Source organism: Vidua chalybeata, chromosome Z (genome assembly GCF_026979565.1).
Source record: "Vidua chalybeata isolate OUT-0048 chromosome Z, bVidCha1 merged haplotype, whole genome shotgun sequence".
Lineage (NCBI taxonomy): Eukaryota > Metazoa > Chordata > Aves > Passeriformes > Viduidae > Vidua > Vidua chalybeata.
This window is the reverse complement of record NC_071570.1, coordinates 41,836,878-41,862,496: the sequence shown is the minus strand read 5'-3', so window position 1 is coordinate 41,862,496 and position 25,619 is coordinate 41,836,878. Positions and strand designations below refer to the sequence as shown.

The 25,619-nt window shown below is 52.5% G+C and overlaps 2 protein-coding genes across 5 annotated transcripts; both read right to left on the bottom strand.

Annotated features, from left to right (window-relative positions):
• Positions 1-459: 459 nt before the first annotated feature.
• PIGO (phosphatidylinositol glycan anchor biosynthesis class O) lies at positions 460-17,388 on the bottom strand. 3 transcript variants are annotated; one of them, XM_053931773.1, is made up of 11 exons: positions 17,356-17,388; positions 16,458-16,951; positions 14,394-14,537; positions 13,147-13,270; positions 12,005-12,164; positions 10,661-10,834; positions 7,266-8,835; positions 6,546-6,749; positions 6,072-6,274; positions 5,226-5,296; positions 460-4,613 (listed from the first exon to the last, which is right to left on the bottom strand). In XM_053931773.1, the coding sequence occupies exons 2-11, from the start codon at positions 16,948-16,950 to the stop codon at positions 4,493-4,495; spliced, it is 3,264 nt and encodes a 1,087-aa protein (XP_053787748.1). In that variant the 5' UTR covers position 16,951; positions 17,356-17,388; the 3' UTR covers positions 460-4,492. The 3 variants fall into 3 exon arrangements, with proteins under 3 accessions (XP_053787748.1, XP_053787749.1, XP_053787750.1); XM_053931774.1 differs by having other exon boundaries at positions 6,546-6,677; XM_053931775.1 differs by lacking the exons at positions 460-4,613; positions 5,226-5,296 and having other exon boundaries at positions 6,145-6,278.
• A 108-nt stretch (positions 17,389-17,496) lies between these two features.
• Positions 17,497-25,508, bottom strand: STOML2 (stomatin like 2). Of its 2 annotated transcripts, XM_053932595.1 has the most exons (10): positions 25,400-25,508; positions 23,522-23,674; positions 23,146-23,245; positions 22,095-22,153; positions 21,741-21,842; positions 20,992-21,126; positions 19,739-19,883; positions 19,333-19,412; positions 18,994-19,122; positions 17,497-18,304 (listed from the first exon to the last, which is right to left on the bottom strand). In XM_053932595.1, exons 1-10 carry the CDS (start codon positions 25,448-25,450, stop codon positions 18,173-18,175), a joined length of 1,086 nt encoding a protein of 361 aa, XP_053788570.1. In that variant the 5' UTR covers positions 25,451-25,508; the 3' UTR covers positions 17,497-18,172. The 2 variants fall into 2 exon arrangements, with proteins under 2 accessions (XP_053788570.1, XP_053788571.1); XM_053932596.1 differs by lacking the exon at positions 23,522-23,674 and having other exon boundaries at positions 25,400-25,500.
• Between the last annotated feature and the right edge of the window lie 111 nt (positions 25,509-25,619).

Below are 25,619 nucleotides of genomic sequence, written 5' to 3'. Positions count from 1 at the left end.
ACAAACATCGGCGCAAGGCGAAGGCACCAGTCAGGATCAGCTAGAGCGTAGCCGGGGCTGGAAGGGACACATCAGGTCACCGAGCCCAACCCCCGCCTCCGGGCAGGACCCCACACGGAGGGGGATCAACACACCACACCACCCGAGCTGTCCAAACGTTTCCTCAACTCTGTCAGGCTTGTAGCTGAGACCCCTACCCTGGGCAGCCTCTTCTAGTGCCCAGTCACTCTCTTGGAGAAGTCTTTTCCTAAACCCCGAGAGTCTTGGTCCCCACTTCAACCTAAACCTCCCCTGACACAGGTTCAGGCCGTTTCCCTCAGGTCCTGTTGTTTTTTGCAGAGAAGAGATCAGCGCCTGACCCTCCATTTCCCCTCAGGAGGAAACTGTAGATGAAGGTCCCCATGAAAGAGACCCCAGACGGTTCGTGGAGAGGGATGGAAGAATGAGATGACACATATCTCCTTGGCTCTCACCGTTTTATTTGCAGACATAATTTTCACAGCTGCCCGGAGACCCGTGCCACCCCCGGACAGCAAATCACGCACGCCTCCCCCCACTCCCGATTAATTAATTATGCAATTTAACAAAGGAGCGACCCCTTCCTGGCTGCCTCACAGGGTCGGTTGTGCCACACCCAGGGTGCCAGGTGAACGAGTACAGCCAACTTGCCTGTTTTGGAGGGTTTTTTTGAAAAGAAGAAGGCTCTGCTTCCCAGCAGAGATGAGCATGGCTTCCACCTTCCAGGTGTAGCTGCTGGATGTGAATGAAAGCATTGACAGCCAGATATTTAGATACACAGGAAAGTGTAGCACCACGCTGCATGCAGAGCTCCCAGGTTGCTTTCCACAACTGGGTCCATCCCCTTTTTTTTTTTTTTTTTTCCCCAAATGAGGGGCTGAGGTACAAAGAGGTTAATAAAAAATAAAACAACAATCTTGCTCCAAGCGACGTGGTGCACTAAGTCAGGGTTCAGAGGAGAGAGCAGGGCTCCCCAGCCCTGCTCCCCACACACTGGCACTGCTGCTTCCTGAGGGGAAGGGGGACATGCACATGAGACTAGGACTATCCCTTGGAATAAAAAAGCAGCCTGAAGAGTTGAGGGAAAACCAGAGAGAGATGGGACAGAGGAATGGCTGTGGGAACAGAGCTAGAATGAGCCCTGGGCTCCCCAAAACAGTGCCATCCCTCGGGGTCCATGTTAGCCCCATGGACCAGAGCTGCAGGTGCTCCCAACACTCACAACTCTTCACAGTGGCCACAGCTTTTGGTCACTATTTTCTAGGCAGCAAAGAAGAGACACAATTGAATTTTTGTTCTGTGCCAGGACCATGGGACACACCATGGGTCTGAGCCAGGGAAGTTTCCCAATGGCTCTCCCCTGCCAACAAACACATGCACAACACTTGCAAAACCCGAAGTGCAGAAATGCACTCCTGTGGAGTGCAGGATGAAAACTGCTCAGCTGAGCACTCTATCCCCTGTCACACTCAGCCGAGGGACACAGGGACCAGAAATAAACTGCCTGGAATAACTTATCTAGGAGAGCCAAGTGGGGCCCTACAACAACCTCTCTGGAGGGATGTGGGGCAAAACCTACTCCCCAGCACAGCAGATTTCCCGAAGAGCCTTGGTTTGGACTAGGAGGCAACCCCCTCCTGGGGTTTTAAATCAACAAAGACAGTCCTGTTTGCTCTAGCATCAGCAGCATGATCTGCTTCCAAGGTCACCAGGCCCTAGACTGGCACTAACTCTGTAATCCCCAGCATGCTCAGAAGAATGGCAGCCAAACAATCAGCTTGAGGGCAGCTGAAGAAGGCCGACAAAGACTGAAACAGTCAATGAGAAGAAGCTAGAGCATCTCCAGCCCTTGGGAAACTAACCTTCATGAATCTGAAATCTTTGCTGTAGCAGCCAGTCTGCCGTGTCCGAGCAGCCAGCACTCCATGGCATCTCTGCAGTGACAAGAATGTACTCGCAGCCCTTCTACTGCAAGCTTTGTTTAGTCTCTGGTGAGATAAGTGTGTCCTTTGATGACGCTACACCTCTGCAGTTCCCTCTGCTCTCCCTGCCCTCCTGGGACCACAAGCCCACACATGGCAGAGGCGTGGCATGGAGGGGTGAGGAGAGGATTCCCAAGCCCCACGTGAGTGCTCCAACCCTGAACAGTGGGCATGGGAAGGCTCAGCTGCACTGGAGTGACCAGTGAAAAGAGAAACAAGTCCCAGAGATGGAAGCCAAGGGGCCTGGGTGGCAGCTGTGGGGACATCAGGGGCCAGTCCTACACTATCAGTGGCCACAGGGACTTCTGCCAGCACAAAGAGAGGCAGGCAGAAAGCTCCTGACCAGGTTATGAGGTTACAAGATCAATTTGAGCTCCAGTCTTGATGTTTAGCAACATGTGTTATCCAGATTAACCTCACATTAAATGAAAATTTACTGGATAACTGCTACCTCCACCCCCTTCCTCCTCCCCATATCGATGCACCCCTCGTTCCTTCAGAAGCATATGGCCACCAGGCAGTCAGCTTTCAGCAAATAACCTATTTTTAAGGGTATGAGTGCCTAAGCCCATTTTAATTGTGGGCTGATGCATTCCTGTAGCTTTCAGCTTCCCTCGCTGTTTGCCACTACCTCTTCCTTCTGCTAGCGCTGGTGGTGTGCATCCAGGCAGTGAGGCAGGCCAGGGCGTGATGCCACTTACAAACCAGTCCCTGGTTGTGACAGGTGAAATTGAGCAGGACCATAGAGCAGAGGACATGAGAAGCTGAGGTAGCAGAGCACAGCCAGCAGATCAGGAGCAGGCCAGGCAATGGAAACCTAATATAGGAACAGTTTAAGCCTTCCTGGAATTGCATCTGAACAACTGAGCAGGCATTTTGCAGGGGTAAAATACAAAATTCCACCTGCCCTCAAGACTCACAGCAACTGGGCACTTGGGAAAAATGTCAAGAAAATAAATAATGAGAGAGATTTTCCCTGGGACTCCACAGGGCAGAGGAGAAGAAGAGCCTGGAGTTATGCTAACAGTCTGCAGTAAGTAAGGAACTCAAACAGGGGCAGTCATGGTGCATGAGTTAAAAATTGATGGGATCAGGCAAATATCATTGCAGAAATCCCAGGCAAGCAGTCCTTATCTCTTTCCAGAGAGGAAAGAGACAAAAGGGTTCATAGCACCAAGTAATGCCACACAGTGGTTCAGGGCAGTAAGGAATCCCAGCTCCAATGGAAACTGCAGGAGGAACTGAGCTGGGATGTGGCCAGGCACCATGGTCACCACCCTCTACCTGTGCCCATAAAGAAAGGAACACTGTGCCTCCTAACTGTGAGCAGTCAAGGGCACGTTTGGCATAGCTTACTTGTGACATGAAGTCTTACAGAGAATGCCAAGGCCAAGAGGGAGACAAGTCCCAAACATGGATGTGAGTGACTGCATCTGGTCCATAGCACCCAGCACACACACAAACACCAGTAAGGTAAACCACTTCCCAAAAGAATTGGTGCCTGCTCCAGGCTTTCAAGTAGCTGTTCTCAGGCTCTGGAGCTCACACCAAGGCTACTCATGCAGCTGGGACAGCTATTCCAGGTTCCCCTTTCCTGCTGGCCAGGCCCAGGATATTTTGTCACTACATCCTCCTGCATCTAAACTGTTCAGAGTCAACAGCCAGCATCCAGCAGCACACCCAGGAAGAGATCAAGAGCCTTGGCTGCTACCACCCAGCCCACAGGGACCCTGACAGGTTGAGAACAGAAGTGGAGAATTTCTTGGTCATGCACACAGTTGGCCCTGCTACCACTGGCCCAAGCTAAGCCTACTGTACAAGGCAGCCCAGAGTGCTCCCCACTGCACTTCACAGGGCTGAGTGGAACCAGGATAGTGAGACTGAGTGTAGGGCAAGAGAGGCCTCACCACAGAGCAACTGACTGACTTTACAGAGAAGTAGCTGCCACCGAGGCTCCAGGAACCATCTGCATGGAAACATGTGCAGTGTGATTCCAGTGTGAAAACCAAGCATGTGAAAACAAAGTGGTGGCTGTGGGACATTCCCTCCCCTTCCAAGCTCCTCTTCCCTCCTCAGCCGGCCCCATCCCATGAGTCTTTGTACAGTCACGGTGACACCTTGCTGGCCACTGAAGCCTACCAGCTGCACATTGTGGCAGGAAAGTACCAGCAAGACCCCTGTTGGTGTTTCCCCAGAGGAGCACTTCAGGACTCTTGCTTCTTGGGCTCCTGCAGCAGAGTCCTCCTGCTGCCCGCAAAGGCCCAGCGAGAGCTCTGACCTCCCCTGCTGAGAAACACCATCCCCGTGAGCCAGGAACAGTTGGCTCCAGTCCTTTTGTTCAACACAGCAGCAGGGAGCTGGGCATAATCCCTGACTGCTGTCAGCAGGCACTCGTTTGCTGGCGGCTTGTGTATCCCTCCCAGCCCGAGGGAGGCAAGGAGACAGCCACAGCCTGGGCCGACGAGCAGGTCAAGCTCCTCACGTTTCCAAGGCTACCTCAACCGAAGCTGGCTGAACCAGGTGCTGACGGCACAGTCCACACGCATCACCAGGGAGATCCCCAGCAAGAGGCAGATGCTGCTCACCACAAAGCCCAGCGACTCAAAGAGGAACCTGCAGGCACAAGAGATGCAGTTAAGGATACAACAGCCAGCATGACTACAGAGACAGGCTGCTACCCTCCAGATGACTGTTTTTCCTGACAATGAGAGGCTGGTAGCATCCCACATCCTAAAACCTCAATTACATACACTCCCCAGCAGTTGCTGCCTGAAACCTGTAAGCCAAGCAGTCATCTGATTTAGAAGCCACTCAGGACTGATTGACTCAGGTGGGATTGTGAATCCCTCAGAGGCTGAGGCCACCCTTTACACCGACTAGTTCAAAGGCTTGCTGGTTCAGCATTTCTGGGTTTATCACTTCTGGTCTGGCATCCTTACCTTTGGCTCTGACTACAATATTCTCAGCTTCCAGGTGGGTTCTGTGTGTCTTTGGAAATTAAGACAGACATTTCTTAATGTGAGGAGGAACTTCTCAGGCTCTAGCTCAAGTCTAGCTTCTGAATTTCAAGCAGGAATTAGTTAGGGACATTCCTACAACCAGTACTAGGCAATGAGTCAGAAGGTCAATCACAGGGTCTCTTCCAAAATTACTGTCTGTGAACTCTAGTCAAGGTGTCAGGGACATGAGTCTTAACCCAGCATCAGAGCAACTTCTGGGACTTACTTTGGGGCAAAGACCTTCCAAACCATGAGGTGTCTCCTGAGGATCATAGCTGCACAAACACAGGCCAGAAGCTGTGGGGAAGATCAGGAAAAACAAGTTACAGGTGACTCTGGAGAGACCTCCTGGGCACTAGGTTCACATCTGAAGGTAGTACTAAACTGCACATGCCTGCGAGGCTGGCACAGAACACATCAGGAATGAGCATCCTAAAGAGGACTTTTTTTCATTATGTCCTCAAGTTAGGAAACACAAGCAGTTTGGGGTACATGAAGGCCCTTGTGGGGCCCGGCTGGGGCAGCACAGGGGAGGGCTTACACCATGGCTAACCTGACCTACTATTTCACTGAGAGGCATGCTGCTGCTCTCTGCTGCAGGGCTTGACCCTTCCCTTGTACTGTCTGTGGTCTGACAACACAGGAGAATGATTTGAAGAAATAAATCCCAGAAAACTATTCACTTCTTTCACAGGATTAAAATTTCTGGTTTTTAGCTTCCTATATCATCATAGCACATATGAAAACCAGAGCTGGTGTGAGATAGGAATGCTAAGGAAGACAGGGAGTAGGATTACAACCCTGCAGCTCATGAGAAGATATTCCCACTTCGGGCATATGGGTATGAAAAGCATCCTAATCCATATGGCAGCTTCCATGCTGGAGCCTTTCCCAAAGCACAGAGCAAATAGCATGGCTGAGAAGGGACCTGCTCTTCCACCTGCAACCAGACACTCCATCCCTGGGCCTGTGTCCTGGCTGACCCCTTTTATCAGAGTGCCCCACAGTTATCACAGCACACCCATTTCCTCCTAGACAACCCTTCCCACAGCCACCCTGCCTCTGCCTGTACCTGTGACCCAAGGACAAAGAGGTATTTCAATCCCAGCCGCAACAGAGCAGTGGAGAACTCCTCTGGAGACTCCCGCAGCTTCATTTCCATCATGTGCTCCTCCACCTCCTGCAGCTCCTCCTGGGACTCCTTCTTGGGCTTCTTCCTCTGTGAGCTGGACATCTCACACACAAAGGGCCACAGCAGGAGCAGTGGGCAGCCAACTACCTCAAGGACAAAGACGCATGAAGTTATCAGAGCCCAGGAGGCAAGAAGCAGTCTAGGCTCTGCCATCCTGCCCTGGATGTGCAGGAAGCACATACCCCAGCTCCAGGCCAGGCTGCTCTGGCCCCACAAGAGGAACAGCGAGGATGCTGTTGCTCAGCTGTTGCTGGAGTCTTTATTGCCTCATGCTCAACCTGCAGAGCCCCATGCAAGGCACAGCAGTGAGCTGTGTCTGCTCAAGCCCCACGGCCCAGGAAGAAATTGATTTACCTGCAAAGAGGATATGGGAAGCAAAGGTGTTGGCTCCGACCAGGACAGCAGGCAGGAAGTTCATGCTGTGGTCAAGGTGGAAGCCAACAAAGGCTGCATTCCAGTGGATGGCTGGGAAGATAGGCTGGTGGCCTGTGGAATAGAAGAACTGTGAAGCAGCAAGGAGCCAGGAGATGACTGCATACCACGGCACTGAAAACAGCTCTGAGAGAATAAAAGACAAAAACAGAGGCAGGGGGTGGGGATATCAGCATCAAGGAACAAGACAGATCCATGGTGAAAAAAAAGCCTAGTGACCTTTTTCTCCAGGTTCCCTTTCCACGTTGGTTCTTTTAAGAGACAAGAAACAATCCAGCTCCCCCCACAGATACAGCAAGGGGCTAGCATTCCCTCTGCTGGTGCCAGTTGCCTTGCTACTGCACTCTGTCAGAACCAGTGGGGTTAGGTGACTGTTCACATCCTGGGAAGAAGAAAGCTCCTTTCCCTGACCCAAGACACTTCTCCCCCCACCATGTTCACATCCCTGCTGCATGCATCTTTCTTCTACCTGAGGATTTAAGCAGCTCTAAAAAAGCTAAGAGTATCCTGAGGATCAGTGCACCACTATTTCCCAAGACTAGAAGCCAGATCCTGCTTCTCCGCACTGGAATTAAGGCAAGGTAACTGCAGGTTAGGCCCAGGTCACACATCCACTGGTTGCTCTACTGAGCCCAGACTCACCAGCATCTCTGGCAAGGCCTCTGGCACACGTGTGGATGTGCAGTAGCACAAAGGCCTCCACGAAGAGGAGGAGGAAGGCAAAGCTCAGCCGCTCACTGTGCAGAAGCATCAAGAGGAAGCCCAGGAGGGTGAGGGCTATGACCAAGGCTGCTGAGTATACGCTGCCCAGTCCATATGCTGCAACAGTGACCCTGCAGCTGCCCCGCTCCAGCCGCCTCTTCTGAGATTCCTGCATCCTCTTGTAGATCTGAGGGATGACGTGGAGGAAGTCGACTTCGGAGCCAGGTACCCCCAGGTAGGGAGTGACAATGGATCCTGCTGACTCCCGTGTGTCCTTTGCAAACACTGTCATGGGATTGCACAGTAGGAGCAGCAGTCCCATGGATGCTAGTCCATAGACAGCTCTGGGAAAGACAACAACTGCGACCTGCACCAGCTCCTGCAGCTTGCCAAGAGAATCATCAGCACTGGAGGCAACGGCCCAGTAGCAGGCAATGCAAAGGACCACCAGTGGGAAACCCCAGCGCACGAAGAGCACAAGGGGGTCCGAGCTGTTCAGGTTGCCGTAGTGCCTTAGCCAGCTCTGTACTGCATACACCAGCCCAGCCAGCAAGGCCACGCACAGGAGGTAGAAGAGGTTCTTGGCCCGTGTGTTTCTCAGGCTGGCAAGTGGGGAGAGGAAAACAGAGGGCCGGCACTGAGGGATTTCTTCGCGGCACTGGTGGAAGAAACTGGAGAGGCGCACGCAGAGCAGAAGCATGGCCACGAGGCACAGCAGGTACCAGATCTCTCTCCGGTAAGAAGAAACGCCAAGGAGCTGCTGCCTGGGACCTTCTGGCACAGTCAGGTGACCATCCCAGTGGAGCTTCCCTACTAGCAACATCACCAGAGAGGCCAGCAGGAACGGGGCCACCTGTGCCTCAGCCACAACAAAGCTGTCGGAGAACATAGCTCCACAGCGGAAGAACAGAATGCCCATGGGGAAGGCCAGCCCCAGCCATGCTCGCAGCCTCTGCCTGAGGCTACCACTGGCCAAGGGTGGCTGACTGCCTGTCAAACGGGCTTTCTTGAGATGCCGGCCCCACCAGTGCCAGAAGAAACCCAGCTGAGAAGCAGCGGCTGCCCATGACGACACCAGGAGCAGATCCAGCCCCTCCTGGGTGAAAACATGGACCAGCCATAGCAGAGCAGCCCCCACAGGGCCCCAGAAGAGTGGGTACAGGAGGCAGCTGCGACAGAGAGATTGTGAGGATGCGGCCAGCTCTGAGGCCATGTAGCAGAGCAAGCAAGAGGAAGCAATAAGGATGCAGCCCCCCACCATACGCAGTGGGTGGAAGCGGGCCCAGGACTGGGTGCACACAGCCCGTGCCTCCCGCAAGTAGCGCTGGAAGCGACCAATGAGGCTTCCCAGCCTCGGCTTGAGCTCTGGGGGCACTGTTGTCCCCTGCACCTGGGTCAGGAGCTGCATGTGTTCCTCCACAGCACTAGAGAAGAGCTCCTGCAGGTACTGGAGCTGCTCTGCTGGCAGGTCCTGAGCCACCAGTGAGTAGGACTGCAAGAAGCGATCCACCTACAGGAGAGAAGAAACAGGATCAGACAGCAGCATTGGGAAAAAAGGGAATGGGATTCACTGCTTCATGCTGCCCTTTCATAATGGAAACAACCCCAATTTACCAAACCCTTCCAGGGCAGACTTGTCCCTAGCCGTATCACCCGGGGATGTCACCATCAGGAAACTCAATCTCTCTGTCAAACTGACATCCCTCTCAAGTGATGCATCCACAGTGACAGCCATAATGACTCCTGCAGCTACACCCCTGGTAATGCTGGGCATCACTAAAGGTTTTTATGGAGTCTTTGGCAGCAATAAAGCAAATGTCCTCTAGAAGGTCAAGTCATTACTATCAATGACTTGTTAATCTGTACCCCATGTTGAGTTTTACAGTTTTGTCAGAGGAAAAATATCATGTTAAAAAACTTACAGTGGATGAAACCAAACAGCTTTCCTTTCTTCAATACTAGCACATTAATACACTGCACCATAGTTTAAGAAAAATTAATTCTTTTTACTTTCTGCTTCAACAGAGACACGAACAGAGGCAACTATAATCCCAAAGTCATAAAAGAAGTGTTACAGGGGCATTAGCAGGGCAGAGACACACACATCCATCTGTTTAGATCTGTCCAGTCCTGAATTGCACCCGTAACTTCACACACCTTCCATTTGCCTCAGAGCACAGTCAGAATCTGCCTGCCTCTACCCAAGGATGGCAGACACATGCACTGGCTCTCTCAAAGGCCTCTCTGGAATGCCACGGCTTCTTCAACACCACCGTTATCAAGCTAGAAACCTCCTCAAACAGTGAGTGCAAATATTTAAACAGGCACAACTTGATAATGCTAATTCCTAACAAATGATGATTGATATCCTCAGTGATTAATGGACACTAACTTACATATGATCTTTAAATGCCAAAGCACTCTGCTGCTCTGTAGTTACAGGGCTGAGTATTTCTGTCTTCCCATCAGCAATCATTCTCTCCAGCTCCTCAGTGGTTTGCACCAGAGGTGTCCAACTGGTACTCCAAGGAGCTGGTTGGGCACTGGAGGAATTATTCCTGTACTCCCAGCAATCCAGAGTCCCTCAAAGGCAGACTGGCCCTTAGCTGAGATACATGCCTTGCAATGCCCGTGGCAAATTTGGCTCTGTAGCATAACCAGAGCCACAACAGACGGCCCTCACATCATCCATAGAGGCTCTCACTTAGCCTGCTCCACTGCCTAGGCTTCTTATATACCTGATGTAGAGACTTTCATTCAAATTTTGTCAATCTGCTCCTGGGGTTCAGTATTTTGTTGCACTTTGTGTAAATTGCTCCTTCAGTAACCTACTTTACTATTCCTGTTACATGTTTGTTTGTTTGTTTGTTTGTTTTTTAATTTGGTCTTTCATTACTGTTTTCCTTCCTCCACTAATCTAGAATACTATTTTGTTAACACTGTTTCTCTTTCAAAACTGAAGCACCATCAAAATCTCCACTTTTACTTTCAAATCTCCAATCACAACACTTGCCTCTGGTCATCTTCAGGCTTGAGGAACCAACGTCCCCTATTACTTAATCCACTTCTTACCATCTGGATCTAGCCCCCTCCACCTTCCCAGACAGTATTTTCCATACCACAGCACTAAACAGGTGGCTCTCATTTCTCTTTAGGGAAAATCGGGCTGTTTTTTACTGGAGTAAACAGTGCAAGGATGTAATGCTTCAAAGTAAGTTCTCCATGAAGATAGCAGCATGTCACTTATCTCACCTCCACCAAACAGAATAGGTTTGTGCTTAAAAAGTCATTCCTTCTCCCCTCTAGTTCAATGGGAGGCTTACCACAGGCCGTACCTGCTTGGCATTGACGTGATAGACTGAGAGCTGCTGCAAGGCTGCAGACACAGCATCATTGTCTCCAGCGAAGAGCTCGGCCATCACCTCCCCAATATTACTGTAGGGGATGGGCACCCCCAGCAGCAAGGCCACAGTGGGAACCAGGTTAACTTGGGGAATGGTTTCAGGCTCCTGGAGAGACAGGAGGAATCAGAAATTCAGAGAGAACACACCAACGCAGCTTTTCACTCATTTGAAAGGACGGTGGGGAAGACATCCCCGTTCAAAGGTGAATCCAGGCAGAGGCACAGCTCTATGCTCCCCAAGGGTCCTCTGGTGAGAAGCATGTCTGCTGGGAGCTGCATGTTGATGGGGAAGGCACTGGCTGTCCAACAGCTCACCTGGCCCCACACAAGCACCCCTCACAGTTTTGGTGACCTGAACATGCATTCCAAACACTTCAGTCCTCTGTATCAGCCCTTCCACTGTACTCTTGAGACAAGGTGACAGACCTACCACTCTCTCAATCAAGGTGAAAAGGCTGGAAAGCAGCACCATGGAAAGAGACCTGGAGGCCCTGGTAGATGGAAAGTTGAATGTGAGTCAGCAGTACCCTGGCAGCCAGGAGGGCCAACCCTGTCCTGTGGGGCATCAGGCACAGCATCGCCAGCTTGACAAGAGAGGGGATTGTCCCACTCTGCTCTGAGCTGGGACAGCCTTACCTCGAGTGCTGGGGGCAGTTTTAGACACCAGAATATAAGAAAGATGTTAAGCTATTAGGAAGCAACCAAATGACAGCCAGGAGGCTGATGAAGGGTCTGGAGGGGAAATTGTGTGAGGAGTGGCTGAAGTCATTTGGTCTGTTCAGCTGGGAGAAGAGGAGACTGACGGAAGACCTCTGGGTGGTCTTCAACATCCTAATGAGGGGAAGAAGAGGGTCAGGCACTAATCTCTTCTCTGTGGTAACCAGTTACAGGACCCGAGGGAATGGTCTGAAGTTGTGTCAGGATAGATTTAGGATGGATAGTAGGAAAAGGTCCTTCAACCAGGGGATGGCTGCGCACTGCAACAGGCTCCCCAGGGAAGTGGTCACAGCACCAAGCCCAACAGAGTTCAGGATGTGTTTGGACAATGTTCTTAGGAACATAGCATGACCCCTGGGGGTGTCCTGTGCATGGCCAGGAGTTAGACTTGATGATCCTGATGTGTCCTTTCCAACTCAGCTTATTCCATGATTCTATGACAGATTCCCCATCCCTCTCAATCTAAAAAATCCCAGTCAAACAGTTACTCTCTGTAATCCCAGAGTTGGAGTTTTCAGGCACCAACTCAGGCAGGGATAGCTAAGAGTCAGCTCCTCACCTCTGGAGGGCTGCTGCCAAACAGGGGTGTCCTGCTGTACACAAACAGTGCTGAATTGACTTCCTTCTCGCTGTCGCCACCATGGTCTCCAGTTTCTGTCATGCCATGGTCCCCAGCCACCAGAAGAAGAGTGTCGTTCCCCAGGTGATCCACCAAGGACCTGCCACCGAGATAAGGAAGGTCAACTCCTCCCTGGGCAAGGGCCCCACTAGCCTGGGTGGAAGAGGACATCTCCCGAGCAAGCCTGCCTGCACCAGAGGTGAAGCTCTCAAAAGGATATGAGCAAAATTAAATGCTGATGCAGAACTGTAACAAGCCAGGGTCCAGGTGTTTTAAATTGATTCTTTAAAGCCAAACTGAAAATTCAGAGCCCTAAGACAGAGTGGACCGATCTTGCTTGGGTCCCCAGCAAACAGTACCATCACGGATCGTGACAAAATGCAATTCAGAAGAAAGATTCCTCACAAAAACAAAATTTTAGGCTGCTTCTATTTGGGTCATGTATCATGTTATGTGAGCCATCTTCCACTTCAAAGGAAAAAAGCAGGGATTAGTCCCTGAAAGATGCAGTAGGTATAACACAGTACATACTGTGCTGTCAGATACAGCAGAGCAAGTTACCAACTCCTTCTAGCAGCAAAACTTAAAGCAGTCCTAAGACTCAAGAGCTGCAGCATTTTGGGCTGAGACACATCTGTGTGACTGAAATTTCTGTATCCCATCCTGCCCTCTGTCTCAAAGGTGCAGCTCATGGTTCTGTGTGATAAATGCAGCAGCACTCATTCCCTAGCCAGGGTCCTCCACCTGCTTCTCAAACATTAGCCAGACCTCAGTGGGACAATGTCCATATTAAAGATGGAAAGAGAGAGGCTCAGTTACACTCCAGCTGCACTATCATCTCATGGTTTTGTAGAGAAGCAAGACCTGAGGGCAGCCTTACTTATGAAACCAAACCTCTCAACAGTCACCTATGCAAGCAATACTGCCCATAGCTGGGGTTCCAGCTGTTGCTGGCAAAAGCTGTTTTCCATGTTAACAGTAAGCATTCATTCCCTGTTGCCCTCTGCATCTGTCAATTCGCTGGGAAGGTCCCACCAGCCTGGCTGAAGGAAGTAGCAACCCCTCAGCGCCACGCTGATCACCTGAGCATCTCATTCATCTGGGTGAGCTTCTTTGCCATCTCAGGATGGTCGGGTCCATGTTTGTGCCCACAGTGGTCCACGCCAAGGAAGTGAGCAATCAGCACATCCCACTCACCGCTGTCCACTGCAGAACAAAAGCAAAGTTATCACGCACCAGCCTGGAATTCTAAGCCTGGATCCTCCTGCCAAAATTTACTGGTTGCCTGTGGATATTGCTGTTTCTTACCCTCCTGCCACTGTCACTGCCAGCTCTTGAGGAAATTGATGCAGGTTTTAAGTTAGACAACTCTTGGCCAGAGGGTCCTAGGTGCAATGGCACAGGGACCTCAAAGCCTGGAAAACATCCCCGGATCCCTGTTTTTTTCGTGCCATCCCTCAGGAGGGGAACAGTACAGTGTCACCCAAGTCATCTTGAACTTATCTCAAACTGCCACAGACTGAGCTAAAACAAAGGTATGCTCAGAAAAAAGAGAAGCCTGAACTCCCATCCTTCCCTGGAGATATTGTAGGTTGGACCCATTAGTGTGCCCCTCTGCTTCCCAGGACGTGGCCATGACACACCAACACAGTCCCTAGTTAGAAAGTTACCCTGGCCTCTCCCCTCTGCTTCAGGGCCTTGACACATGAAAACCAACATATTTGAAGTTAAATGATGACCTGTAGCTCTCACACAAGGCACATAGACTTTCCTGTGAAAGGCCACTGCACCCCTGATTTGCTTATATTCAGACAAAGAAAAACGAAAGAGCATGCCCCTGGGTCCCAGGACCACAGGGAAGTGGAAATCACCTATTTCATGCTTTGTCTTCTTCCCATGACTAGGGAACACCAATGCATTGCTGAGAGCACTGCTGTGTCTCAGCCTCCTAACTTGTGTTTTCCCCAGAGCATTGTGTGCCTGCCTAGGCAGCCATGTGTCAAAGTTAAGATGCTCCTCTGTCTCCATCCTGCCAGTGTATTTTGTAAGACAGATGTAGAAGTCTAACCTCATCCCAAAAAGCTGAATTCTGTTCAGAGGAAAGGTATCTACAGAAATGGTCTGTGGGCTCCAAGAACTGGCTTATCTGTGGAAATCCAGCTAGAGCACTGTAATCCTTGGGCAGCAGTGTGTAACTGCCCAGTTCCTTCATAATAGAAAAAATCCTTCAGCCCTACCTCGGATTTGCAGTAGGACTACCACATTAGGCCAAGGTTTATTTGCAGTAGGACTACCACAAGGCCTCTCATAAGGTGAGAGAGCTACTTACCAGTTGGATAGAGATGCTGCAGGATCCCATCATCCACAGTGTGAAGATCCTTTACATTAAAAGAAGGGAAGAAATAGGAACGGAAGAACTTCTTTGGGAAGAGTCCTTCCCATGTGTCATCACCCATGAAGACCACTCTCCTTCCTGAGCCAGAGAAAAAGGAACCAGTGAGAGATGGAGCCCTCCTGAGTCATGCTGTTACCACAACAATCCAAAGGGCCTGAGCAGGCCAAGTCAGGATCTGGAGCAATGGCTCCTCTCCAACCCACAGTCAAAACTAAAGTTTTCACTAAAAAAAAGAGCATGTCTGTAAATTACTTTGAATACAGGGAGGGACCAGTCCATAAGTATCTGTAAACCCCCCACACCAAAGCCACTGTGTAACCTAAGGCCTTACTGCTGACATGACACGTCACCCCTGCAGAAAGACTCCTGGGCCACCACAACACAGGTGGGTGCACGGGGTGCAACATGAAGTAGACAAAGCCTCACCTGAGGCCTGTGACCCCACTGCAAAATGCAAGGCAGCAGGTAATGGAGTAGAAGATGTGAGTCCTGAGCTCTTGCTTTTAAAAACAGTGGTGATGGTGTTCCAGACATGGAAAAGAGAAGGCAAAAGCACTGATGCTTCCCTCTGCCCTTGTTCTCCTTGCCCTGCCTGCCATCAGCCAGCTGTGTTTCCACAGAGCCTCTTCAGCCTAGGAGCAAGGAACTTTTTCTCTGAAACTGCTACTCTGGCATAGGATCTACTGGTGATCACCATCTTCATTTTGCCTCAGATGATTCACTACATTTGCCCACCTTGCTCACTCAAAGTCATGTTGTCTTAGCCCATTGTGAGCCTTGGGAGGAAGTCTCTCTAGGTAACAAACCACTGTGGCCTGTCCTCTTCCCTCTACTCCATTATCCCACTGTAACAAGCCCTTTACAGCGGCACTAAGCACCCCCTAGCAGCATCAAACCAGAAAGAAAATGGGATGAGGTTGCTGCCTCATGGCTGCAGGCAACTGTCCAGGCAGGCTGGCTGCCTGAGGGACACCCCCACAGCACACCTGGCACCACGTGGCACACCTGGCTCCTCCCCTGTCACGTGCCTCACACAACACAACCTTGGCAATCCTACAGGTATTCCTGGGGGTGACCTTGGGACAAACACCACCAGTGCAGCCAATTTCACTTGCTTTCTCGTCATCCTTGAAGATGATGAAGTCATGGTCACAGCTACTTCTCACTCCCAACCCAAGCTGGAGATGCCCTGCCTGCATGACAACCCTGCCTTAGGTAACTGTCATTAAGCAGGGAAAAAGAATCAGCTCACAGGGTGGATCTGTTGTAAGGGGTGCCCTTCCCAGGGAGAAAGTAATTAAGGTTTGGAAGACAGGTTAAACTGAGCAGAGGTTTGCATCTGCCCTGTTCCAGTAGGCTGCTGCCGTACCCACACAGAGTCATAGAATCATAGAATGTTAAGAGGTTGGAAGGGACCTTAAAGATTATCCAGTTCCAAGCCCCATCCCATGGGCAGGGACACTTCCCACTAGATCAGGTTGTTCAAGGCTTTATTCAGCATGGGCTTGAACATTGCCAGGGATGAGGCATCCACAACCTTCCTGGGGATCCTGTTCCAGTGTCTCACCACCCTCATAGTAAAGAATTTCTTCTTAATGTCTAACTTAAACTTCTCTGTCAATGTGTACCTATTGCTCTTCATTCTATCACTACAGTTCCTGAAAAATAATTAATTTCCAGCTTCTCTGTAGGCCCCCTTCAGGTACTGGAAGGCTGCTATGAGGTCGCTTTACAACCTTCCCTTCTCCAGGCTGAACAGCCTCAGTCACAGAATCATCAAGGTTGAAAGAGACCTTCAAAACCATGCATCCAATCATCCACCCACCACTATAAACCCTAAACCACACCATCCAGCACAAGATCTGAAAGCCTCTTAAGCACTTCCAGGGATGGTGACTCCACCATCTCCCTGGGCAACCTATTCCTATACCCGTGAAAAAATGTTTTTTTATATCCAGGCTGAAACTCCCCTGCCTGAGCTAAAGGCCAAGAACTCACCGTTCTGCACCAGCTGTGCCAGCAAGTTGTCCTCCTGGATGGCGTATGAGGCAAAGTTGCTGCCCACGTCGATGAAGGTGGGCAACGAGCCGGTGGTGAGGCCCTTGATGCGCTGCATGGTGGCCGTGGGGGGGTCGGCTCGGAAGCGGTAGAGCCGGGCATGGCGGGGCTGGGAGGTGGCTAGCTGGTGCAGGACACCCAGCTTGTTCTCATAGGGCAGCGGGCTGGCCTTGGCGGGGTCAAAGCGGGCAAACTCAAACTGGAGGGCGTCGATGATGACGAGCACGGCCTTGGAAAAGCGTTGGGGAGCCCAGCAGGAGCCTGGCGGGAGGCTCTGCCTCTCCCAAAGTGGAGGCACGACTGGGTCTGAGCAGGAACTGCTGCTGGCGAGCTCGATCCGGGTGAGCAGAAAGCCACTCATGAAGAGCCCGATACCAGCAAAAAAGAGAAAGCAAACCCAGGCCAGGAAAAGCACCACTGGCCACCGCTGCATCCTAGAGGGAAGGACAGGCAGGCTCAGCCCCCAGCGGCTCTACCTAGGCAGACACCACTCCCTCCCTACCAACACCCATCCCTGGCCCAACACCTCCTACACCCACCCGTCCCGCAGTACCTCCCATCAGCCTGCCTTGACTTTACTTGGTCCCACCCCGTGTCCGGCAACTGCCCAACGCACTGCTTGTGTCCCCTCCTGAATGGGAGCCGAATCCTGCTCCCTCCCGACTGTCCAGCACCTTCTCGGCACCCCCAGCCCCTTCCCCGCTACCTCCATCCCCTTCCCGACACCAGCACTCCCCTTCACACACCCCCGACCTCACACTCGCGCCGCCCTTGTGTCCCCCGCGCCCCAGACCCTCACAGCCCCTTTTTGATTCCCTGGGCCCCGCTCCCGTCCCACCTGCGGCTCCCGGCGCCCGTTGCTCCCGGAAACGCCGCGTGTGGCGCCGAACGCGCTAGAGCGGCACCGCGGGGAGCGGCCCGGGGCAGCAGCGCCTCCTGGCGGCCAGGAGGTCCCCTCCCGGCAAGCGAGACACACTCATAACGGCGAAAGTGTTGTTTTAATTAATCAAATAATTAATTAATCGACAGAGGCACTCCCCGCCCTGTGCTGGGTGCTGAGAGGAGCTCGCTGTAGAGAACGCACAGTCATACACTGTAGGGGCAGCTTCTGGGAGCTGACAGAGGATGGGATGATGAGAGCAGCTCACACTCCCAGAGAGGCGATGCACTGGGAGAGGCATCCTTCGTAAGAGTGGGGTTCCCAAATTCACAGAATCATAAAGTAGCTTGGGTTGGAAAGGTACTTTGAAGATCATCTAGTTCCAACCCCCCTGCTGTGAGCAGGGACACCTTCAACCTGACCAGGTTACTCTGAGCTTCATCCACAACTTCCCAGAACAACCTGTGCCAGCACCTCACCACGCTCACAGAAAGAATTTTTTTCAGAATATCTTGTTTTTCACTCTTGTATGTCATTGCATGTCCATGGGAGATCCCAGCAGGAGCCTGTTGAGGAGGGATGATCCCCCTTCGTCACTGAATGCTGGGGTCAAGCACCCAAGCACGAGGGAACGTGCTGCAGCAGCACTGTTACCATTTATTACATGATTTAAATCCAATACAAAATAGGGACTAAGGGAACAAGAGCGACTGCCTGCAGCAGAACAGGACTGCTAGCACGCCTCAGGAGAGGGTATGAGATCCTTCCAGCCCTGTTAGCTGGAGCTGCCCTGTTCTGCCTTCAGCACCTCTGTGGCAGGAGAGTGGGAGTTCTCGTGGGCTGGGGGCATCTCATCTTGGGTCTTCACAGCTTGTGGCTTGGTCAGTGTGGTGTAGATCCCCAGGGCCTGGAGGGAATGAGACAATCATAGGGAGGGAAGGAGAGGAGAGGGCCAGGCCCCAGCATGATGCCCTCTTCACCTCCCTGAAACAATCCTCACTTGGGTGAGAGCAAGAAGAGCTTGGGTTGGAAGGGATCTTAAAGATCCCTTTTCACACCCCTCCACACCCCGCACTGGAGCAGGTTGCTCAGAGCCCCATTCCACCTGACCTTGAACACTTCCCAGGATGGGGCATACACAGCTTCTTTGAGCAACCTGTGCCAGGGCCTCACCACCCTCACAGGGAAGAATTTCCTTCCAAAATCTAATCTCAACCTACTCACTCAGTTTAAAGCCATTCCTCCTCATCCCATCATTACATGTCCTTGTAAAGCATTTCTTCATCTTCCTTGGAAGCCCCTTTTAGCTACTGGATAGTGCTACGTCTCTCTGGAACCTTCTCTTCCCCAGGCTGAACAATCCAAATCCAAATTCAGCCTTTCATCACAGCAAAGGTGCTGCAGCCCTCTGATCATCTTGGTGGCCTCTTCTGGGCTCACTCCAGCAGGTCCCTGTCCCTCCCGTGCTGGGAGCCAGAGCTGGATGCAGTGCTCCAGGTGGGTCTCAGCAGAGCAGAGCAGAGGGGCAGAATGCCCTCCCTGCCCTGCTGCCCACAGGGCTCTGGATGCAGCCCAGGACACATGGGCTACACTGACCTGTGCAACCATGTTGGTGACATCGCCGGTGTTGGCGGGCAGCAGAATGGTGTTGGAGTCTTTGGCAATCTTGGAGAAAGCGTTCACATACTGCTCTGCCACAGACAGGGAGGCAGCAGCATTGCCATGCTGGGGACAGAGGGACAAGTCATGTGCCACCAACAGCTCATCCCTGTCTGTATCCCCAGCCCACCCCAGTCCAGCAAAGATCCTCAGTCCCTGCTGCTGCTGAAGGTGCCAGGAGAGTCCAGGAGAAAGCCAGGTGCCACCCTGCCTGCAGTTTCACCTTCCCCAGTGCCAGCAGCAAAGTAGTGGCTGCTCCAGGTAGCCATCACTCACCTGCTGTGCCAGAGCAGCTGCTAGGAGCTGAATTGCCTCTGCCTTGGCCCTGGCCTTGACCAGCATGGCATTGGCTTCTCCTGCAAAGAACCACAGCAGGGTGCACATCAGAATCACGACAAAGCACTTGCAAGGACTGAATCCTGACCATCTCACGGAGTGAATCAAGACAATTTAAATGTATGCATGGTTGGCTCTTCCCCAACAGCAACACTATCACAAGCCTCCTGCTTACAGGAGGTTGGGGCAGGGCAGCAACATCAACTGGAGCTTAGCTTGAGGCCCCAGGAGAGAAGGATCAGAGTGGCTGAGGAAGCCTGGCTCACAGTGATGCAGTTTCTCCCCCATAGCACCACCTCTCAGTCCAGAGGGCTACAGAACCCCACGTTTTAGCCCCAGGCACTACCAGCAGCTTTGTTGATTTGTTCGGCCTTCTCAGCTTCTGATGCCAAGATCTGGGCCTGCTTCTGGCCTTCAGCCACATTGATAGCTGATTCCCTCGTCCCCTCTGACTCCAGCACAGTTGCCCGCTTCCGACGTTCTGCCTCCACCTGCAAACACAGGTCAGACACCAGCCTGCCATGGCTGTGCTGAGGAAATTCCATCTGTGGGGCAAGGACATGCTCCTTGTTCTGCTGGGGGAAACATGGCTTAGCAAAGCATGAAAATACAGCTACAGAACACTGTGTGGTCTTGGCAAGGGCTGGTTCTGCTCCTCATGCGACACAGCCCTTCCCAGACCCATTGCCACCTAAGTGGACAGTTGCTTCCCCCTCCTCCTCTTCCAGCCCAAATATCTGGCGTCTAGCTTTTCCCAAGGTGTCCAGCTTTTCTCAAATCTCAGCTCTGAGATTTGCTTCCCCACAGAAGGGATTTTAAAGGGATTTGGGCAGGGCTTGTATGTTGCAGGCAGGGGGCACCACCACCAAAACTATGACAGGAGTTACTTGTTCAGTAGCTGTATGTCTGCAGCCAAAGTGTCCTTCTGACACACAGGGTGGCTGCTGCCAGCTCTGGACAGGTAACAATAATGAACCATAGCCTGTATCAGCAATACTGTGGCCAGCAGGACCAGGGAAGTGATTTATCCCCTTGTACTCAACACTGGGGAGGCCACACTTTGAGTCCTGTGTCCAGTTATGGGCACCTCAAGAGGGACATTGAGATGCTATAGTGTCCAGAAATAGCAATGGCACTGGGGAAGATTTGAAGCACAGGTCTGATGAGGAGCCCTTGAGAGAGGTGGGGTTGTTTAGTCTGGACAAGAGAAGACAAGGTCTTGAGAGGAGACCATATCACTCTCTACAACTGCCTGGAAGAAGGCTGCAGTCACACGGGGATTGGCCTCTTCTCCCAGGTACTCAGCAACAGGATGAGAGGACAGTCTCAAGCAACACCAGGGAGGTTTAGGTTGGACATTAGGAAGAATTTCTTCACAGAAAGGGTGATCAGACAGGTGTCAGTGACACTGTTTGTGGAGATCTTTAAGCAAAGACTGGACATGGCACTTGGTGCTTGGTGCCATGGTCTGGTAGACAAGGTAGTGTTTGGTCATAGGCTGGGCTTGATGAAGTCTTTTCCAACCTTATTGATTCTGTAATGCAGTATGGAAGAGGAAGCTTCCATCTTGTTCCAGACCTCCCTCCCAGAGAGCCTCACCTGCATCTGCATGGATTCCTTCACACGTGGGGGCACGTGGATGTCCTTGATCTCGTAGCGCAGACACCGGATGCCCCAGCAGTCTGAAGCCTGGTTGATGGCATCCACGATGCTGGCATTGAGGGACTCCCGTTCCTGGGAGGCACAAAAGAAATGGCAGAGAGCAGAGAAGAAGGGCTTAGCATGAGAGAGGTGTCAGGAGGGAAACAGACACCTCCCTTACAGGCCAAGGTCTGCCAGAAAAAAACATCTCCACAGGTTTTGGGCAGGGTTAGGTGCTTCCTGCAGCTGTTGAAGAGGTCACCATCTCCTAGGGAGAGCAGTGCCCCACACTGAAGCTGCTGGGATAGAACATCTGGATACAAGAGAATGCCAGCAACTCCAGTTTCTTCCTAGCAAATGCAGTACAAGCATTACAGTACCCCATGACAGAGGTCAGGGATATTCATCACTGGGGATGAGCGAAGAGTCACTGACTCAAGAAAGGCAGCTAGACCAGCTGGGTCTGGGTACATACCACCCATCATCCCCTCCAAATAACCCAGGGCAGGGCAAAAAATAGCTACTGTTAAAAAAACAACTGAAAGAAGACCCATCTCCAAGGATTCACCAATAAGTCAACTGAAACAGAAGCCATAAGCCCTCAAGCAAAAGGGCATTTTGCTTTTAAGCACAGAAGCCTGGCCATGCAGACTGTCCTGGGATTTTGGGAGACACTGTCAGCTCTGTGATCCATCTCCCCAGCTCACCCGGAAGACTCTGTCGAGGGAAAGTTTGCCAAGTTCAGATCTCATGGTAGTCTGGGCCAGCTGGGTCACTGCGTACTCAGGATCTTCCACCCCATAGCTGGCCTGAAAAGCAAAAGCACAAAACAGAGTGGATAGGGATGCCAAGAGGGATGCTGAACAAGGCAGGAGAGACAAACAGCACTAAAGCAAGAAATCTGCCAGACATCCCTGCTGAAAACATGGAGTCTGGAGCCTTGGGAGGAGTCAGAGAGCCCAGCCCACCTGCCAGGCAGACATAGAGGCTGGAGCACACATTTTGGGGAGCAGGGAGTGGGCAGAGACAGAAAAAACGTGCCCAAGGGGCAGGGATGGTACCTTGTAGGGGTCCATAACCCGCAAGTAGAGCACACCATCAATCTGCAAGGTGACGTTATCTGTCAGGAGAGAACAGCAGAACCTGTTTACTGAAGCAGCACAAACAAAATACAGAAACTCCCTCTTCCACAGCATAGCTGGGCAGGCTTATCCTTTTTCACCTTGACATAGCAGCATGGCACAGAAGAGGATTGGCTGAAATAGATCTTCTTATTTAAAGGCTTTGTAAAAAGGATCTTACATTCCCTGGACAACACTGTGATGCTTTAATGTACAACAGACCTTGATTTTCCCAATAGAAGCATTTCACACTGTAGCTCTTGTAAATAAAGATTTAAGGAGGAAAGAAACCAAAACAAACCACTTAAAACTGGAAATATAACAGAGATGTCCATTAACATCACATCCATTAACCTGTTCTAAAATGTTTTTAACAGAAACAGAAATTTCTTTTGTGGTTCAATAAAGGAAAACACCTGAAAAGTTTATTTCTGGTAAGGTGCATTCAACTCAGCAAGAAGGGGCAGTTGCAGCCCAGAGAGAGCAGACAGAACCTCCTGGCCTGCCCCCACTTACAGCAACAGCCTTCCTGTACCTAAAGAGGGATGGAGAGGGAGTTTTCACATGGACATGGAGGGATGGGACAAAGAGGAATGGCCTAAAGTTTATGGAAGACAGGCTTAGATTAGATGTTAGGAAGAAGTTCTTTACTGTGAGGGTGGTGATGCACTGAAGTAAGTTGCCCAGAGAAGCTGTGGATGCCCCATTCCTGGAAGTGTTCAAGGCCAGGCTGGACAGGGCTTTGAGCAGCCCAGGCGAGTGAGTGGAATGTATCCCCTGTCCATGGCAGGAGGGCTGGAACAAGACCAACTTTAAGGTCCTTTCTACCCCAAATCATTCAGTGATCTTGTGCTTTTATGGCCAAGCCTGGATACCAAGGGACAGGGCTGAGTGCAGGAGCTTGGGACAATCCCACTCATCCTCACATCATCCCTTGCTCACCCCAGATGCAGCAGAAGGAAAGGGGCAGGACACGAAAGTTGTTCCTCACCCAGTGTGACAGCTGACTGCTCTGGGACATTAATGACGATTTCTTTGAGACTCTGAACGTAACGAATCCGATCCAGGAGAGGGATGAGGAAGTTCAAACCCTGGGAAAAGGGTGGGATTAGATGGCTCATGCACTAGATAGAGTCTTGCAAACAAAGCCCAGGCCACACACTGCAAACACGTTTTACACACGAGGAATTTCAGTTACTCAGTGCTTTTAACACCCCACCAAGGAAAATTAGTCCACAGGCACCCAAAAGGATTTCAGCCTGGGAAACTAAGCCCACCACCCCTCTTGGATCCTCGTGCAAAGGACGCGCCTCGCTACAGCTTTAGGAACCTGCTGAATCCAGGAGGGGAGAAAAGCTGCTCCTTACAGGCTCAAGGATTCGGTGGAATTTGCCCATCCTCTCTACCACCCAGGCCTCCTGCTGTGGCACAAAGAGCACCCCGATGTTCATGGGCAGCCCGGAGTTCCAGCGGCACGGAGCTGGGGCCAGCCGTGCTGCACGCTTTAGCTGCTGGGAGTGCTGGGGGAAGGAGATGGAGCAGGGTTGAGACCAGCTGCTGGCACCTCAGAGCCAGCTCCACACCTGTTACCCTGTCTGGGCTCATGATCAGGAGACCAGGACCCCTAACAATGCCCCTAACAAGCCCATGCTGTAAGGATGTTCCCGCAGGCGAGAAGCCTTGGTGCCAGGGACAGTCTTCTCCACTGGTGCAGGGGGGCTCAATCCCATGTCAGAGCTTTTTGCACATCTCCACTCCTCTCACATCCACCCAGAAGTGGGGAATAAAGCCTCCTGCCATAAGGGCAATGAAAGTGTGTGCATGTGGGTCTCTTCTGCTCCACTCAGCCCCTATAACCCCTTCAGGCCCACTCCCCCACCTCAGTCCCAGGCCAGCCCTTTCCAAAGACCTGTCCCTCCCCAGTTCTGGCTGCCACCAGGGCTTCCCATAAAGAGCTGTTTTGTGCAGGCATTCCCCCACTCTCCTCTCCAAAGACCCTCACTCACACAGCTTCTCTCAAGCTCCCCCCAGTCCCAACCCAGCTCACACCTCCACAGCCCCACACATCCATTTCTCCTCCAACAACCCAGCCACACCTCACCACTCCCCATGTTCAGCCACCCCCCACTGGCGCTCCTCATACCCATTTGCCCACAGCTTCCTTTGCAATGCCCCACTGTACACCAATCCCTACCCAGTTCACCACCGCCATCCCAGCATTTCCACAGATCCCCAACACCCCCCCCCCAAAGACCCCTCTCAGTCCCCCTCATACCCTCACTTGTCTTCTACACCCCCTCCTCCTCACACCCCCTTCTCTGCCCAGCTCCTTATCATGCATGGTGTCCCTCAAACCCTCAGCACCACCACCCCACCGAACCCCTACCCCCTCACTCATTTGTCCTCTGCACCACATCCCTCTCTCTCCTTACTCTCTATCCCTGTCCATCCCCCTGCCCACACCCGAGCTCCTCCCAGCTACAAACACTCCCCGCCCCCACCACTAACCACCCTCTTCAGCCTCTCTGTACCAGTCTGTTCTCTACCTCACCGCCCCGCCCTTCACCTCTGTCCCTGCCCAGCTCTCCCCAGACCCCCCTCACTACCCCACTGCCCCTGCTCAATCCCCATTCCCGTCTGTCCACTGCACACCGCACCGCACCCCTTCCCCCGGCCCTGCCCAGCTCTCCTCCACCGAGCCCCCACACCGCCAGCCCTTCACCGGACCCCAAACACCGACACCGAGCTTCCACCGACTCTCTCTCAGTCCCCCCGTACCCGTTTATGTTTTTCACCCCGCCGTGCCCACACAGCCCTATTCCTGCCCAGCTCCTCACCACCACACCAGCACTCTCCCGGAGTCCCACCACAGATCGCCGGTATCTCCTCAATCCGCCGGTACCCATTTGTCCACAGCCCCCCGTAACCCCGTACCCCCAACCCCCGCACAACTCCCCCTCACTTCTTTCCCGGACCCGCTAAATCCACCGCCCACTAAATCTCACCTCCGACCCCCCATGCCCGTCCGTCCTCTGTGTCCCCCGACACCGATTTACCCCATCCCTGCCCAATTCCCCTCCAACACTTCCCAGACCCCCAACACCAACCTCCTCATCCCAGTGCCCCCAGTACAGATGCCTTCTCCCGGCCCCTCCAGCATCCACTATCCGGACCTTCCCCACGTGGGCACGCCCCGAACGGGGAGTTCTCCCCATTCCCTCCCCACCCGCCCTCATTGCCCGCACCTGCAGCAGCCCGAGGCCGGGCCGGGCCCGGATCCCCGCCCGCGACAGCATCGCCCCCTCCGCCCGCCCCGCTCGGCGCCGCCGCTCCCGCACTCCCGGAAGGGCCCTGCACCGCGCCGCTTCCGGGTGCGCCGCTCGGATCGGTCCCTCCGGCTCCTCCGACCGCGGCCGCAGGTTCCACCTGCCCGCGATTCTGCACCACCCCCATCGGGGTGCGGCA